General features: G+C 42.1%; 1 protein-coding gene and 1 long non-coding RNA gene across 9 annotated transcripts in view; one reads left to right on the top strand and one right to left on the bottom strand.

Moving 5' to 3' along the window:
- The window catches only part of ODAD2 (outer dynein arm docking complex subunit 2), a 181,244-nt gene extending 166,564 nt beyond the window's left edge, over positions 1 to 14,680 (bottom strand). The window contains exons 1-6 of one of the 3 annotated variants that reach the window (XM_058681603.1): positions 14,572 to 14,670; positions 11,281 to 11,543; positions 4,657 to 4,814; positions 2,282 to 2,474; positions 1,547 to 1,653; positions 1,221 to 1,357 (exon numbers count right to left, since the gene is read on the bottom strand). In XM_058681603.1, the coding sequence (XP_058537586.1) occupies positions 1,221 to 1,357; positions 1,547 to 1,653; positions 2,282 to 2,474; positions 4,657 to 4,814; positions 11,281 to 11,504 (819 nt within the window). In that variant the 5' untranslated portion in view covers positions 11,505 to 11,543; positions 14,572 to 14,670. Of the gene's footprint in view, positions 1 to 1,220; positions 1,358 to 1,546; positions 1,654 to 2,281; positions 2,475 to 4,656; positions 4,815 to 11,280; positions 11,544 to 14,571 lie in introns of all 3 variants that reach the window. The other 2 variants (XM_058681604.1, XM_058681605.1) reach the window with 2 other exon arrangements.
- LOC131483461 (uncharacterized) overlaps positions 14,621 to 18,634 on the top strand; it is a 124,492-nt gene continuing 120,478 nt past the window's right edge. The window contains exon 1 of one of the 6 annotated variants that reach the window (XR_009247695.1): positions 14,621 to 14,930. This is a non-coding gene — a long non-coding RNA (uncharacterized LOC131483461). The remainder of the gene's footprint in view (positions 14,931 to 18,634) is intronic. The other 5 variants (XR_009247699.1, XR_009247694.1, XR_009247697.1 and 2 more) reach the window with 5 other exon arrangements.

The following is an 18,634-nucleotide window of genomic DNA, read 5'->3' as shown; positions in this document are numbered from 1 at the left end:
TTTGGGTTCTCCCTGCAGACTTTGCCTGTGAGGCCCCAAATTACACCGCAAAGGAGAAAGTTGACCTCAGTGAACAGGTAGAAGACTAAACGTTTTTTAATCTAGAGGCTTTGGAAGGCCATCTCTCTGCTTAGTGATGCTCGGGGCTTTGGGATCTGCAACACTGTGTTTTTCCTTTGCCAGCTTAGGTCAGCGTCAGTCAGCAGGAAGTGAAAGGAACACTGACAAGCTGGAGGGAGGAAGGGACATACTCCCTCTTCCTCATCTGCTGTCCCTGTTAGAGTTACCCCAGCAACGGTCCTTCACCCCTGGCAGCAGCAGTCGCTCCCAGTAGGAACAATTAGTTCTAGTTCCCAGGGTTTTCCCCTGTACTCTCGGAACCAGGCTCATTACGACCCCTCAGAAATACCATTATAAACCGACCAGGGTTCCATCTCCAAAGGTCTGGGTCTCAGTTCTGCCAGTTCTGCAAACATCCTCTGCTGAGCTCCCAAGGTACCAACACTAACTGGGCAATGCACTCCTCAGAGGTCTGGATGCCAGTTTCAGGGGGACCACCTGAGCTCAGAGGGGGCCAGCTTCTCCTGGAACTGACCATTCCTCAGAGTTGCGGGTCCCAGTTCTGTGCGGTCCCCCTTCTGAACTCCTAACACACCATTGCCAATGTAAGCGGGGTCCACTCTTCACAGGTCTAAATCTCAGCTCTGGAAGGTCCATCTTCTGAGATCCTAAGCCACCAGCCCAGCCCAGCAGTTGGCCCCTCACCAGACATGTAGGTCCCAGCTTCATGGGGTACTTCCTCCAAGCTCCCACATTTTAGTGCCTCCCTTCCCTTTGTCCTCTCAACTCTTAGGGTAAAAGCTGTAGTTATTGCTTCTGTGTTACTTCCTTGCTCCTTTTCTGCCTCTTCTTTTCCCTAATACTTGTATAATTAATCAGGGAACTGATTAAGGAGGTTTTTGTTGTATAAAGTGGCACAGGCCCCTTTGGAGATCGTTTCGTAGGAGACTGACTTAATGATCTGCAATGGGGAACACTGGGCTAATTCTGAGGCCATTCTGGATTTGCCTGGCAAACTCATAGCAAGGGGATCTGCTTCAATCCCACAGAGCAGTATCGCATTTTCTGTGGTCATCAGGATTCAATCCTGGACACATGCCTGCGTTTACAGAGACTGAGCTAAGCACCAAAACCAACAGAGTTCTTAAAAAATTACTTACACCATTTAAAAATACTCCTTCTGCACTACAAGTAATGCACAGAGTTTCAACATCGTGTGGTTTCACCAGCACGTAACAAATTTCTCCATGAATTTGTCTCCAAGGTGGGGCTCTACATCCGTTTGAAAATTCATAATCTGAAACCAATTAATAAGTTTCAATCAATTAAAAGGAGCTCCTAAAAATAAAATATGTTGGCTTTAAAAAAATAAATATGATTAAAGTTTTAAGTTTTCATCTTTTCAAATATTCAATCCTAAGGTCGCTATTGAAGCATTTGGAAATAATTATATTTAACACAAAATGAAACTGAGAATAATATAAACCTGAGGTATAGCTGATAGATTCCAAGACAGTTTGTTCTCCTTTTCCTGAGAAATTTTTCAGCATTTCTATATCGTTCTTAACACTTGTGGGATTTAAACTTATTTCTCTGAAATAAATGGTAAGAAATTCATTTTGACACTTTAAAAGAGAACCTGCAGAAAGCACATGAAAACATTCCATTTTAGCAGGGGGGGGAATATTGTTTTTTATAGTTAAAATTGTGGTTAAATTACACAACAACAAAAATACTGCAGTTAATTTTAGCCATGTTGTAATCTGACAACACTGTCAAAACATCAGAAAATCAGTGACTCACGTTTAATGCAGCATTAAATGTACTCATTTAAATATTCACTTCGTTTCTTAGTGATAACACTATAATACCAGGAAAAAAACTAGAAAAATGAACAAGTTTTTAATCTTACAAACTCTACATGATATTTGCATTATCATTCAATAATTTACCTAACAGCCTGAAGAGACTGAAAATAATAAGGTCGCTTCATGTCCTCAGAATTAGGCGAAACCCCACGGAAGACTTTAGCAATTCTGACTGCAAACTTTTTAGTTTTAGAAATATTCATGCGATAAACTACAATCTTAATCCAATAAAATTTCACACGAAATCAATGGCAATAACGTCTATATTTTTTGTGTGTTTATGAAAAACCTCCGAAAGCACTTTTTGTAACTAATTTTTAGAGGTTTCTTTTTTTTTTTTTTTAAAGACTCACAGTGAAATATGTTTTAGAGAATGGTTCAGGAGGTGCAGATCCAGTTGGCTGAGCAGCCTGGCGATCTTCATCTTAATCTCATTTTCAGAATCTTCACCCTTGGTAACTTTATCAAGAATGTTTACCGTGGATGTGTCTTCTTTCGTTGTATTATAATCTAAACCCAGGATTTTTGCTACAGGATCTCTGTTAGCTGACCAAAAAATAAACAAAAATGATCCTCTTGTCTTCTGTTACAAGAAACATAGACTAACAAATCCTTTGAAGCCCACCCAAATGGGTTTCTTTCATTAAGCTTTCTCTGATGGACTCCATTTGAATTGATCTCTACTTCTCAGATTCTACTATAGTAGGAACTCTCTTGCACTCGTTGGGATGTCCTGCCTTGTATTGTAACATCATTAGTTACGTCACCTCTCTAATAAGACAAAGACCAAGACCTTCTTTTCTTTTTTTTGTTGACTGTGGGGCATTGTCCAGCATGGGCATTCAATTAATATACTCAGAATTGATTTGAAGATAGGGAAATACTGGTCTCCTTAGAAGAATCATCACTAGAACTGTGTGTATATGTGTGTGTGTGTGTGTGCACGCGCGCACGTGTACCAGTGCATTCACAAATGCTTTCTTTCCAAGAGAGTGTGTTTCTCTCAGTCTACAGATCCACCACCCGTCTTCTCCACCTGTTCAAACTGCTCATATTTTCAATGCCTTTTGATGTTAGAGTTGGAAAAACACTGGCCAGTACTTATGCACATACCAAAGTTACAGTGAAAACCTGAAACACCAATGCACGATCAAGGCTGACACAGGTGTGAAAGTCGAACTTAGAGATGCTGAAAACAGGATTTGGGAAAAGCCAAAGAACCATGTAGTTGCAAACAAGGAAGAAAGTGGCAAAGCCTTATCTGGAAAGGAGGAATTCAAGTAAGATGAAGTATGGATGCATTTGGACAGGGAGGGGAAAAGGCCTACGGAACTAGTTCAGAAAGCTCGACCTGATTGAAATGAAGAGAGCACAGGGATCACATGAACTCTGCAACAGGAAGGGGACTAGGGCACCAGAAAACAGCAGAAAAGGCTTAGGACCTCTTAGAAAAGACCACATCAGGGGAGGGGCAGGGGAAGGAGATCTAGGAATCATCCACCGATTGAGCATCTCAACTTACCACCAGTATGGTGGTCATTTCATAAAGACTCATGAAAAAAAGGTACTAGAGGAATTCTGGGGAAAGACACAAACCTGATCCCCAAATTGCTGTGCACCATGGAATTTGGACTCAAAACTAAGGGTTGTATCTAGAACTCCCACGGAAAGGACAAAATGCGGCAAAAGATTCATATGTAGCCGAACTAGATATATAGCAGCCAGTCTATGTATTATGTTCATATATTAAGTTGAATTTAATGCTATTAATGACCTTCCTGAATTCAGCTTTACTCTCAAGATTTTGTTCCTCTTCAGCAGAGTAGTTTGATGTATAGATAGCCTAATAAAGAAGAGTAGGCAAGAGATAAAAAGGAGGCTGCTGCCCTGAGGTTCGTATCTTAAAGAATTTTTTTTTTTAAAAAAAGATCATCTTCCTACCTCACAGCAGTAGACACAGCAAAGAACGACAAGAGGCAGAACCCAGGCACCTTATGCTTAGGACCTTCTAGTCACACGATTCCGAAGAAGCAAACCATGTATACAGCATCTTTATCTACTGTTAGATATTTGTCTACTCATGAGAAAAATCTGGAGTACAATTATGGCAGGCAATTGATCGCATTCTTTTAGCATGTTAGACGATCAGACAAGGATGAAAATCTTCATCCGTAATGGAGAGGAAAAATATTTCCCACCGAATGAATGTAACTATTCACACAAGGCCGTGCAGCTCACAATGGAGTAGGGCTGAGACCAATGGACAGTGAGATTATTATGAGCCAATTCTGCTAAACGAAGAGTCTACATTCATTTTAAGGGAAACAAATCATCATCCATCACAGCAGTACTGAGTATAGAGTGTGGATTCCGGTGCTGGCCCTTCTAATCCATCTTCTCTCCTGTGTGGACCTCAAAGGCTAGAGTCCTCTGGTCTTTACAGAAGCTAGGAAGCCTGTCTTTAAACCACACGTGAAAATTAGAAGAAGGTTTCTAGTGGTAAATAAAGTTATTAAGGCCTTTCATTTTAAAGTAGAAATTTGATAAGAGCATTAACATTCAGCCAAGAAAAAATAATGACTTTTTTATGAAGTTGAACACAGGAATTTTTTTTACCTTTTAGGTTACAGAACTTTGTCCAGGAGACTGTAACAAATGATCCCCTCCCCACCACCACCGAGGTTATGTTTCTAAAAGTTCAAATCATAGACTGGAGTATAAATGTCACCTTCAACACACGCCTGTGCTTCCTTCAGCTTTGTATCTTTGGCAATAAGTAAAAAACGTGACAGCTGCCCAAAGTTCCTGATTTTAATGTGAGGTACAGAGAGAAACAGCAAAGGCTGTCCATTTTCATCCACTTCTTCTGATTTGACTGTTGTTTCACTACAACACGAAAACAAAAAAGAAAACTTAAGGTTACCTGGATGCTAGTGAAGTTAAGTGGAAGATATTTTGATGAATTATTCTTATGTCTCATTATAAAACACAGAATATAAATGCTGCGTGTTAGAAGCTCATCTCCTTTCCTACTTTATACACACTCAGACCCTTAAATTCTCAGCCTTATTAGCAACCATAGTGAGCAACACAATAGATCCAGGAAGAAAATGGTAAGCAATTTCTTGAATACCTTCATGAACTCATGGTTTTTGTTTTTGTTTTTCTAACAATGTGTCAGATATATTTAAAAAAAAAAATCACTGGTTCTACAGGACCATTCATGTTTTGGGGATTTCTAATGTTATACTATTTATAAAATTTACACCACAGTAATTAGTGGTTAGACGTTTTCTTGGCTACTCTGTGTTTCTGAACAAAAAACTATGAAAAAAAGACAAACTAGATCCCATCTGTGGATTGCTTTCCCACTCCAAACCCCCTAATTTGGTTTACTTTTGGATAATAAGCCGTTTTTCTAAATGGACTTTTCCTGATCAGAAATTACTGGGTCTCCTAGATTTGTGTTTCTGTCCATTTTAATTATTTTTTAGGTTGGCATTTAAAAAATATTAAGATATTTTTGTGGCAGTGATATTTCTGTAGATTTCTACCACTTACAACATTAACTAAACTGCCTAGGTTTTTATTATATACTGATATCCCTGGTAAAGCTGCTTTCATCCTAGGACCTGATCTAACATATTTTAAATTGGAATGCAGATAAACAGATGTGAAATGTTGCCAGTTCATTAGAAAAAGTAAACCTGAAAGACTCAGATTACCTGCCACTACAGTACTATTTCATTAGGAAATAAACAAGAGGACAGAAACTATGGGGAGCAGAACAGTGGCACCCCACAGATGTCTACATCCTAATCCTGAAACCCATAAATGTGTTATCTTACATGGCAAAGGAGAACTTTGCAGATGGGTAAAGTTAAGGATCTTGAGATGGGAAGACTATTCTGGAATATGCAGGAGGGTCAAGTCAGAGAAGCCGATGTGACATGGAAATAGAGGTCAGAGCAACACAGAGCCAGGAGCCAAGGAGCAATGTGGGTGGATTCCAGAAGCTGGAAGAGGCAAGAATGGATCTTCCTTCAGCCCCCAGAAGGAATACAGGCCTGCTGACACCTTGATTTTAACCCTACAGACTCATTTTAGACTTTTCACCTCCAGAACTGTAAGAAATTAAATCTGTGTTGTGTTAGGCCATTAAGTGTGTGATAATTTGTTACAGCAGCAACAGGAGGCTAATACAGGAACTTTCATCAGTCTTGCCCACAGCTCTATGTGCAGGAACTTACGTAGTAACTGCACACAGAAGGTGCTTGATAAATAGAGGAGGAATAAATGAATGAAAGATTTCTAGACTGATCGATGATAGGTGTTGTTTACAAACCGTGCGTCTTCTCTAACATAAACCTTTTGGAATAGTGTCTTTAGGGCTGGATTGATATTTCTTAAAGTTTTGTACGGGGCTGGACACTCGTGCTAAGTGGATGATGACAAGACTAAGTTATAAGCCAAGTGAATGCCAACAATATCAAGCCACTGAACTCAAGAAGGTGAAACTGCTGGTGAGAAACCGGAAGTCAAGGGCACAGGACACATTTTTCCTTGCTCCCACCAGTTGAAACCTGTAACTCAACAGAGCGGTAGGAAGTAAAATGTCAGCTATAGGGAGGATGTAGAAGAGCAGGTTTGTCTCTGGGTTCACAGTTTCTAACACCCGAAGAAAGAGCTCTTAGAAAGAAAAATAATGCACCCACCTCATGACATCAAGAAGAATGTGCTGTAGGGATGCTTGGGTGGCTCAGTTGGCTAAGTATCTGACTTCTGATTTCTGCTCAAGTCATGATCTCGGGGTTCATGGGATTGAGACCCATGTTGGGCTCTGTGCTGGCAGTGCAGAGCCTGTTTGGGATTCTCTCTCTCTCTCTCTCTCTCTCTCTCCTTTTCTCTCTGTCCCTCCCTCCTCTTATCTCTCAAGATAAATAAACTTAAAAAAAAAGAAGAATGTGCTGTAGGGGCACGTCGGTGGCTCAGTTGGTTAACCATCCGACTTTGGCTCAGGTCATGATCTTGTGGTTCATGAGTTTAAGCCCTGCATTGGACTCTCGGCTGTCAGTACAGACTCCACTTCAGATCCTCTGTCCTTCTCTGGCTCTGCCCCTCCTCCACTTGCACTCTCCCTCTCTCTCAAAAATAAATTTAAAAATCATTTAAAAAAAAAAAAGACGAGTGTGATATAAATGAAATCCACTGACCTGATCAAAAGACTTTTACACTGGAATTGTAGAAGGGACGTAGAAATACAATAGCTTACACTATAAAGTGAGAGAGCAGGAAAATATCTCATTTACTTCATCCCTAGTGCCTAGTTTAGTGTCTAGGACACAGTAATTACTCAATAAATGAGTCTAAATAGTAGCAAGGGAAATAAGACCATACTTGAGAAACTAGTTAGCAATTCTCAGGTGAGAGAAACAAAGAGCTCAGTAATAAATGTTATGGCCATTGATCTTATTACCATGACTTAGAAATTTTACCAAAACATAATAATTATTGTCTCATAAAACAATATTTTGACAGGAGATCATGTAATTGAGCCTTCATGACACTGATAAGATGACTGGAACAAAAAAGCAAAAGGATTAAACAATGCCCATTCCCAAGGAGTACTGGTAAATAAGCAATAAAAAAAGATGCTTGTGGAGATTCATAAAAGAGAAAAGTAAAGTAGGAACAAGGAAAGTACCAATTGTGAGGGAAGCGTACAGGACAGGGGGAAAAGGGCCAGTACTAGGAACCTGACTTCTCACCCACACACAACTCTTACCGGAAGAGAACTGTATCCCAAATCAGACACATCCCTGAAACAGCAGAGAGACATTCACAACTGCAATACCACAATATTAAAGCTGACATCATTCAAAGATCAGAGTTCTACCAAAGAAGGAGAGAAAAGAACAGGTAATAACATTGTCACTAAGTGGTTTTGAATGCTTATCGAATCTGGAAGTTTCCCAAGGTATATTCTAATGAGTCAAAGCACCTCAGCTCTGTGAACCACTAACAGATGGTGTTGATCACCGGAGGGTGTCATTTGTCCTTAGCTTCCAGTGGACTTGGGCTTCATGCTGAGGTATCTTAGAGAGATTATTAATCTCATCCTGCCTGATAAGAACAAAGCAATTGAGAATGGTAACACAAGGAGACTTCTGATTTCCATTAAAATGAAAGTGGAGCTCTTTTCTCCAAAACACTGAACACGGAAGGATGATGACAAATGTTATTACAGGATGAAGAGCCGTACGTTGGAAACGATTCTAAAGGAAAAGAATGAGTCATCTAACATGTGGAAAGTGCTGTGCCCATCTACTCAGTAATGATCTGCACAAAAGAAGGTGGTTGATGAAATGTGAAACCTGTGCAGTGTGTGACTAGCAGATCAGTTTCAGCGTCAGATGCCTGTCAGCCTAATTTAGAAGAAGGCTCAGCAAACTTTTTATTGACGGCTACAAAGAGTGAATTTGGAGATGGGCAACATCAAATAAGAAATGAAGCCACAAGTATACGTATATTCCCCAAATATCTGCGGAGATCAATGAAAGAGGATAGCTTACTTACTCCAACAGACTTTCCATGCAGATAAAAGTGATGTTTTGGAACAAGAGGCTGAGAAGATGTATATTCCCAAGAAGAGGAGTCTGTCTAAATATTCTAAAATACTCAAGAATACTCCTGTTTGGCAGAAACCCATCCAGAGACTCCAAGCTCCAAGTCTTTATGATGACTTAGGTATTTATATCTACATGGACTTACAGACCTGAATCCCACCTGGAAGGAAAGCAGCTTCCCCCCTTTAAATAAGTGAATAAAAGGTGTCCTAAGGGCCAGCAGTTAAGCAAGAAGAGTGCATGTGAACCAAAGGGCAAAGAATGAGGCAGCTGGGGCTGTTTTAACAATGCATTCTTCTAGCCATTGAAGGCATCTCTGGTTTATAGGACTTGTCTTTGTTGCTAGATATAGCATCACAAGTGGCTATGGGCTGCTGACAGTTCTTTGGTTTGAAGGATGGAGCAAGGGCTCACATCAAGACCTGGATGTGAAAGCATTTGGTATTTTCCGTTACTACCAAAATCTCAGCTGTGTTCTTCACCTTCTTCAGGATAATCAGTACCTACCTGGTTCTCATCAAGCCACGAAGGCATGGTTTCCCTCAGATACAACAAGGGCTACTATCAGACCCTTCTTCTTCCTTCCAACATCAAAGATATTATTAATATGGGTCAGAAACAAGACCAATGAGTAAAAAAACTGGCCCAAGGAAAAGCTGCCTCGTAAGTCTGACAGGAGAAAGACAGGATACACGTGGTATCAAGATGTCGAAACATCCTGCTTAAGAGGGAACACTGTACATAAAGACTGTATGGAGAGGTGTAACAATGGAAATAGTGCAAGAGAAATTGGATGAGGATAAAGACAGAGAAATAGTGATATGATTGAGATGTGTGTGCTTAGGTGCCCACCTAAGGAAGTCACAGACGTGGCCATGCGTGTACTTGGAACACAGAGTAAGTACAGAGGCAAGATACAAGGATACTCTTGATACTCTTCTGACATCTGCTTTAAGTCCAACTTTGTATGGCAGCACCTGGCTGGCTCAGTTGGTTAAGTGTCTAACTTCGGCTCAGGTCACGATCTCATGGCTTGTGGATTCGAGCCCCACGTCAGGCTCTGTGCCGACAGCTCAGAGGGAATCTCCCTCTCTCTCTTCCCCTCCCCTGATCACACTCTGTCTCTCTCAAAAATAAATAATAAATAAGTAAAAAATAAGTAAATAAATAAATCCATGTTTGTACTAAGTAGCCCACATGTTTTTCAACTGTATGGTTTTGCACATGAGTTCATCTTCAAAGGTTAGAAAAAACAGTGTGTGACACTATATTAAACTTAAGTGGGAGCAATAAATAATGACAAACGCTTTGAGAGGAAGTGACCTCTCACAGTTAGAAATCAAATACATTTGGGGCACCTGGGTGGCTCCGTTGGTTAAGCAGCTGACTTTGGCTCAGGTCATGATCTCGTGGTTTGTGAGCTCAAGGCCGACATTGGGCTCTGTGCTGACAGCTAAGAGCCTGAAGCCTGTTTCCGATTCTGTGTCCGCCTCTCTCTACCCCTCCCCTACTCACGCTCTGTCTCTGTCTCTCAAAAACGAATAAATGCTAGAAAAGAATTTTAGAAATCAAACATAATTAAAAAAAAAAAAGACTTCAGGAAATTCAGGAGAAGGTAAAGCATAACAGCAGAACCAAAACACTCCAGAGACACAGTTCAAGAATGGTTTTCAGTTCCAAAAATGAAATTCTGAGTTTATGCTCACAAATAATCCTAAAGGGGAAAAATGAAAAGGGCATCTACAGGAAGCTTTGGCTGGTTAGTGACCTGTTTTTGATAAGGTCAGACTTTAAAAGTTCATGTGCAAACATGAAGGAGGATCAGAATGCCTGAAGTAGAAAATACACTGAAGCTGACCAAAACGACAAAAACTATTTACATATGTATATGTAAATTCATCATGTGTAATTACAGTATAATCACATTTATATAAATACATATACATTTTACTCATGTTCACAAGAGCTAAGTTGACAGCCCCCTGTTTGAGGTGGACGTAGAATTTTTTTGTTAGTCTCAGATTTGGAAGGTTCTCATTTGAAGACAATGCCAATTGTCAAAAAAAACCTCTCCCATATGCTGAAAAAATTTACCACTCTCACTCTGCTACCTCAGGGATTAATATATTTAAACACCAGTAGGGATCTTATTCATATCAGAGGTCACAAAACCAATGCCTGTCGGCACCTGTACGGTCATATGAATGAGTTGGAAAGCCCAGACATAAAGCAACAGCAAATGTTGGAGTGTGGTGACCTGGAGAATGCATCCTCTATCAAAATAAATTCAACTTCAAACTTAAAAAATTAGATGGGATGACTGGGTGGCTCAGCCAGTTGAGCATCCCACTCTTGATTTTGGCTCAGGTCATGATCTCACAGTTCATGAGATCAAGCCCCATGTTGGGCTCTACACCGACAGTGTGGCACCTGCTTGGGATTCTCTCTCTCTGTCCCTCCTCCACTTGTGCACAAGTGCACACACACGCTCTCTCTCGAAATAAATAACTAAACATTAAAAAATTAAAAAATAAAAATTAGATGACTGGTGCGTTGGCCAAACAAAATAGTCTCAGATTTCACCCGAGCACCTTCTGCTTGCAGTCCCTGGGTCAGCATATTTCTGAGATTCAGAGATGTTAAATTATTTGCCCCAAGCCTACAACCAATCGATAGAAATATGTACAGTGAAGATATTAAATTCCAGAAGCAATTCACTGGCTTACCCGACAATATAACCTGATTCAAATGCCGAGGGGTCCAAGTCTGTTTTCCATTCGAGTGGTTCTACAAAAACATATCTTGCCTCCTGGGGATATTTGTAGATAAAGCTCTCCACAAACATCATAATTTCTTTCAATATTGCTTCATTGAGAGGAGTAATTTCCAAGGTTCTGGTCCCGTATCCGGCAGCGGTCCACTGCGCGGACCTGGTCAGCGCCACGCCCATAGTATCAGTCAATGCTCAAACCTGAGCTTAGCACACGCACTGCCAAGTAAAAAGAGTTAGACACAGAGGACTGCGGCCACCTTGTCCCTGGAACATTTTCACTTTCAAGCAATCCAACTCACATTCTGCTTCTTAATCTTCAAGGCTGATTTTTAAATCATCAAATTATACTTTTAATGCAATAAAAACAGTTCATTTTCACTGAACCAACTCTATTTAAAACTGACTAGTGCTTGGATTTTCCCATACCTGTCTGCCCTGAGGTGAATAACTTTCTCATTTCCCTGGGCCTAAGAGAGAAAGTTCAAGTAACTGGAAACAAGAAAACAGAAAAAGAAAAAACTCCAAGAGTAGAAGGAAGACCTAGCGGAGGTTGGCCTCAAGGCCTTTGGTTCCCAGGTCTGCCGGAGCTGGAGGCTAAGTGAGCAATGCTCTTCCGGGCTGGACTGCTCATCATTTGGGACCGTGCCATTAAACTGAACTGTTATTCTTTTTTTTTTTAATGTTTTATTTTATTTTTTTGAGAGACAGAGTGCGAGCAGGAGAGGGGCAGAGAGAGAGGGAGACACAGAATCCAAAGCAGGCTCCAGGTTCTGAGTTGTCCGCACAGGGTCTGACACAGGGCTCAAATCCATGAACCGTGAGATCATGACCTGAGTTGAAGTCGGATGCTCAACCAACTGAGCCACCCAGGCGACCCGTGACTTTCTTTTTAAAAGGTAACATTATGTGTAACATTAAATAAGAGCCAAGTTAGAAAGCAAGTTCTGACCCTAATTGTGAAGATTCAAGGCTTTTTTCCCGGATAATCCGTACTTGTTTGCTTTCTCCTAAAAGTGATCATGAAAGCCTTCCTTCCAGAATACTAAAGTGGTTATAAAGTTAAATATAAAATATAATTAGCTTTCCCCCCCATAATTACTACTAAACCTCAGAGGTGGTTTTAGTAAAAACCAAGAGTCTACAGAAATGACTTGAAGATTTGGATTTGTACTGTATTAAATCTTGAAATCCAGTAACAGGACATCCAGATCAGTGGTTCTCAGCGAGGCAGTGCTCATAATACAGAAGAATTATAAAAGACACTTCATTATTGAAATGAAAGGGACATCACTGGCATTTAGTGATGAGGACTGAGAATGTTCCGTGTCCTGCAATATGCATGACAGTCCTCAGAAGGAAGAATTACGCTACAATCTCCAGGCATCTAGTAAGTGGAAAACTTCAGGTAAGTAATACCTGCGCTCAGAACCTACTTCCACTTTGCAAATAATCACACTATTTTTTTTCACAGTTTTAATATACACTAAATCCGTCAGGATTGCAACTATCATATAAACCAAAGGAAGGCTGAACATACTTTGTTTTATATGGAATTTACTAATTTTATATGGAAGTGTACCAAAATGCTGGTCCACCCTGTACAGGCAACACCCTATACAGCACCTTGCCGGAAGACACTTTAACAAGAGCTAAGAAATGCCAAAAGGGCTTCTTTTCATCATGATAAATTTTTATAGAAAAGTAAGTGTAACATATTTGAAATTTTCAAATTGTTTTTCTCAATCTGGTAAACCAGGAGCTGTGACAGTGAACAGGTTTCATTTGAGAAGGCTGGTTGGCAGAAGGTCTAAGAAAATCTCCAGGAAGGGGGACTAGGACAATCCAGGAGGCAAATAAAATATTATCAGAGGGGAAAAAGTGGAAGGAAATTCCGAAGAAGACAAGACAGGTATAAAAAGGAAAAAAAAAAAAAAAAAAGAGGTACTTTGCAGGCTTGACTGAATACATTTTAAAAAGAAAACAGGGTAATGTTTTTCATCAGAAATGTAAGAAATTTCTGATGGCTTAATTTACCAAAAGAACCAAAGCTACAGCATTTATTCCACTAACCCAGAGGTGTTAAAAAATGGTCAGTGTAACTCAGGTAAAAATATAAAATGAACACTTTTTTCCCCTAAAACAAGCTACTCCCCAGTTTCTACCCATTGCCATCCAGGAGTTCTTTTGGCCTAAGAACCACGGTTACAATGAATACATGTCAATACATAGTACATGCCTTTGCATTAAGTTGTTTTTTTTTTTGTTTGTTTGTTTGTTTACGTTTAACGGTTAAAAGGAAAAAAGTTTTTGTGCATGTGTTTGCATAGATTGAGAATCACATATTCATCTTCTCTAATTTTACTCATTTTCTCTACTAATCAAATCGATATAATACAATTTGTTTTTCTTTTTTAAGGGTTAGTTGCAAGCTTCTTGTATCATTAATAAAATGAAACACGTCCGTGAATAATGTCTGTAATACTTGAGCAAAAGCAAACCTGAATTCTCAATGAAGCTAAGGGAATTGTAAACATCCGCTCTAGGATCTAGAAATGTGGCTGGTAAGGTCGATTGGGAGTCTGTGCACACACTGGCATTTCTAGAATGATGAAGCTTCAGAAAAATGAAAATTTCAGAGAACTGATATGAACAGGGCCCTGAATCAAAAACTACGTTCAAACCCTGTGTGAAAACACGCGATGATGGCACCGATCAGACCTGTGACAAGCGTTAGAGTTGAAGGCTAAGAAGTTTCTAGGGACGACGGGGTAGTGGAGACAGGAAGGAAGGGGCAGGCAGCGAAGGCTGGATAGCGAGGAGGGAGCAGAGCTGAACGGGCGGAGGGGAAAGGCAAAGAGGGAAAGAGGCAGGAAGGCGGCGGGAGAAACAGAACGGATTACAGAGGAGATGTGGTCCCGACAGGGAGGAGTGGGGGGCTCGGGGGCGAAGGAGCAGAAGGTGGCTGGGCAGGAGCAGGGTGTCCGCAGGGGGGGCAGGGGCTAAACGGGGGTGGGAGAGAGAAGGGGAGAGATGGATCTCAGTCCCGAGGGGAGGAAGGGCAGAGGCGAGAGAGACAGAAGCGGCGAGAGAGACAGAAGCGGAGCCCGGAAAAGACCCCCATTTCTCGAACCACGCGGAAGGCGGCAAGGACCCCAGCGCGGAGCGAGCGCGAACTTCGGGACCCCGGCCGCAGGGGCGGCGGCGAGTCCCCGGCGGCCGCCCCGCGCCCACCAGCCGCACTCACCTGCAGCGCCCAGCTCCGCGCCCGCACTGCGCCCGGCGCCGCTCGCCGCGCACCCGCCTGTTGCTAGGACGCCAGTGAAACGCCCGGCGCCCGCGCAGAGCGTCGCCGCCCCGCGGAGGAAAGCTCTGAGCCCGCCCTCCGCGCCGCAGCTGCCTGCCGTGCGATCGCGCCCGGAGCCCGCCCAGACCACAGCCGCGTGCTCCCGGCGGCCCCGCGCCCCCGCCGCCCTGCCGCCGGCCCTGGTGGCGCCCGGCTTCGCGGGGTTTCGCTAACGCCTGCAGCCGCCGCGTCCCCTCCCTGGGAATAGTGTTATTCGACCTCCTTCTGCCAGGAGGACTCTTCCTGAATCACTCCACCAGGTGGGAAACGTTTACCTTAAAGAAGGCCACAGCAGTTAGGGGTTTGAGCAGCAAATCAATATGACCGGCAGCAAAGAGAAAATGTTCGTTAGAAACCCCGTTTTCGGGGTCTCCATAGGCTTCTGGACAGATGTTCTGTAATATTCCATAAGGCATTTATTCTAAGCACCTTAAATCTCCGTGGAGTTCGCAAAATAGCGCAGAGCCTCTCAGGATATTTGAGGCCTGAGTGTGCTTCCCAAAAAGCAAATGTGGGGGAACGAGCTAATACGCACTAGAAAAGCAGAAAGTGCTCTTCAGTAGTTTAATTCCGAGAATTGGAATGAAATGAACGCGTTCCCGTCTCTTTGTAAATGTCTTTTACCTTTTACCAAGATGGCCTTAACCCCACCTGTAGATACTTCTACCAACAAGAGTCCCAAGCTCTGAAAAACCAGCAGGGGCTGAAGGAGTAGATAAAAGAAAATATTGGGGGGGAAATAATAAAAGAGTTAAAGAACAGTATACTGTCTTTGGGGGACAAGTGTTTAGGACTGATACTGGATAATTTAGGGTGGCAGAGTATTTAGGAACTAGAACTGGATTCTTTCCCTAAAGTCAAAAGGGCAGATATGTGATGATGTTAGGATATTACACGTCAGGAGATTATATTGTCCTGGCTTAGAAGCGGAGCCTTTCTGCAGATACACTGAGAAATGAGATAGAATAGGCCTTTGTTTGGGGTTCTTTTCTTCCTTTTTTGAGAGTATAAAAAAAGTTGTTTGAAGTGGAATCGTTTTTGCCTAAAGTAGCCTTTACCTCCAGAAAAGCCTATGTTTGCAGTGGGTCAAAACGGAAGGTTATATGTTAATTAGGTATATAATCTGAGGGAAGCCCTTTGAAAAATGAACACATTGCACTCTGAGACAACCTCAGCATCATACCTATAGAGTGATGCAGGTCACAAATCGGTGAGGATCAGAATCCACCTTTTAGAGGGGTGCTCGAACAGTCCTGGAGCAGGGAAATTTCCTTGGATACTTTATGTTATTCGCATATTTTAATCAACTGTTTAATGTGAGACAGCATTAGTGAGCCCCACATAGAAATCTACAAATTCGGGACGATTGACTGCGGTTTGCAAAGTGGGAAAAGTCAGTGCCCGCCGAGATCTGAGCAGCTGTGTCCTCATTTGCCAAATTCATGGCAAATGTCAGACTCTGCCATGGCTTAATCTGATGGCAAAATTTGAATTTATTAACCCTGACGTAATCTAAGAAAAAAAAAAGGCATGTAATAATATGCAAATTTGTAGAATTCCCAGCTAGCTGCTTCTAATTTTTCCTTGCCATGTTGGGGTACTAACTTGGCAGACCTTCTGCTCTCAGCTTAAATGACTACTTCTCAGAGAGTGTGGACCACCCAGACTGAAGAAGCCTCTCAGTAGGATTTGTCCGGACTAGCCTGTCTTATTACCTGTTTGCTACTTCAATAGTAGACTCCATGAAATGGGGGCCTTTCTGGCTCCTTCATATCTGTATCATAAGATCTAGAAGAGTGACTGACACATGGGAAGAGTAAAATTGGTGAGTCACCTAGTCAAAGGTGCCTTGCTACCTGGCATTCTTTGTTGAGCCGGGCACCAGAAGGGTGGAGCTCTCATTTCCTTGGACACAGGTGACAGAACCAGTTGGGTGATTCTAAGTGGCTGTGTTTGGGAAAGAGCCTTGCACACTGAGAGCACACGCAGGAGTTTGCTGTAGCAGAGGCCCTTCCCAGCACTGCCGTCAGCTAGAGCACAGACATGTGACCCAGTTCTGTCCGATGGAACTTTACAGAAAGTCTGCTAAGGACTTCTGGGAAAGACTTGAGAGTTGCGGGGGCCCTCCGCCACAACTTCCTGTCGGCTCAACATGCCCCCTGTGAAACCAGCCACCTGGCTCAGGCCAGCTCAGATCCTGGTGCATTGTAGAGTTCAGGCCCAGATTCTGTGTACTGCCATAACAAGGTCCACAGATTGGGTGGCTTCAAATACAGAAGTTCATTGTCTCACAGTTTTGGAGGCTAGAAATGTAAAATCAAGGATTGGTTTCTTCTGAGGGCTGTGAAGGAAGGATTTATTCCACATGACATTCTCCTTGTACACCTGTGCAAGTGTTGTTTTTTTCTAAGGATACTAGTCATATTGGATTAGGATCCACTCCAATTAACTCATTCTAACCTGATTAGCTCTGTAAAGATCCTGTCTTCTTTAAGGAGATATTCAGATTTCAACATATGAATTTTAGGGAGGATGCGATTCAACACACAACATTATGTAAACAAAAAGTCTGCGGGTCTCGGGGGCCCATTCACCTGTGTTAGAGTGGGGCTAACTAGTGCAAAGCAGCCAAGAGAAGCATTTACAGGCCACAGCCAGGAGAAGGTGATAGGCCAGGTTGGTCTGAGTGTCTAATACCTCAATCAGAAAAGGACCGAAACACATGGAACCTGGTAAGGCTTGTAGGAAAGTACAGTGGCTTTCATTGAACAGTGATGGGGTTAAGTCTCATTAAGGAAAAAGATTGCCTCTCAGTGGAAATTTTCAGGATATTTCAACAGAAATTCTGACGATAGAAAAATGCATGAAGACTGATGAAGTTCTAAGGACCAAGTTTGCCAGATCCTACCTTCCCTTATACATAAAGACCAACAATCAAAGCTGCCTTCCTGTGCACAAAGATATTTCTCAGCGATACACTACTGACCAAGGCCCATGGTCTGGAAATGAAATGGCTCCTTCTCCTTAGATTCTAACCTCCTAGACCTTCATTTATTCCATAAATGATTTTTTTTTTTTTTTTGGATACCAACACGTGCCAGACACTCTGTTGACAAAACTAAGTTATCTAATTTGGGTACTGGCAAAAACAAACAAACAAACAAAAACAAAGGGGTCCATTAAACTCTATGCAAAATCTCTGGCAGAGAAGGAAGGCCAATAACATGGAGCGCACAGTAAGCAGAAAGTAGGGAGAAGAGGATGAATAGGTGGGCAGGATTCCATAAAGTAGGGGTTTAAGCCATGATAAAGAATCAGAATTTATTCCAAGAGCAAGTGAAAGTTTTTGGAGGATTTTAAGCAGGGTGTGACATGATCTAATTTGTGTTGTTAGCCATTCTGACTGTGTTGGGCAAGTAGGCTATTAAGGTACAAGAGGTGAAGCAGAGAGACTATTAATAAGCCATGTTGGGTCAAGTTCCCCCAGGAAATAGACTCCAAGATGGAGAAATGCATGTGAGAAGTTTACTTAGGAATATCCCCTGGAAATGAAGGCAGTGGGATTGGATGAGGGAAGCTGAATTGCCGTCTGGTCATGACTGCTGCATGAAGAGCTCTAGAACCGGGATGGCCCTGCAGTTTTTGCATATTGAGGCAAGAGGGCTGGGCCTGTGTATTCCCCTCACCCTTCAGTAGAACGTTTGCTGATCTAGACGGCTTACCTGGTGGGGTGATCCTGGCCCTCTGCTAAGGGATCTGAACCGCTGGCATCAGCCCTTCTCAAACAGTGGCTATTTTATTTGTGCCTTTACCATCAAAATTGGGCAAGTATCAAGTAGTTTCAGATGGACCACCCAAGTTCCAAACAGATCCTTCTCTTACCTGACAGCAACACCACCTCTGGGTCAGTTTCTCTGTCTAGGATCATGACTCCTTTACTTGCCTGTTGGCCTCTTGCACAAAG

This window comes from Neofelis nebulosa, chromosome 8 (assembly GCF_028018385.1).
Source record: "Neofelis nebulosa isolate mNeoNeb1 chromosome 8, mNeoNeb1.pri, whole genome shotgun sequence".
NCBI lineage: Eukaryota > Metazoa > Chordata > Mammalia > Carnivora > Felidae > Neofelis > Neofelis nebulosa.
The sequence above is the reverse complement of the archived record's forward strand: the minus strand, read 5'-3'. Positions and strand labels throughout refer to the sequence as shown.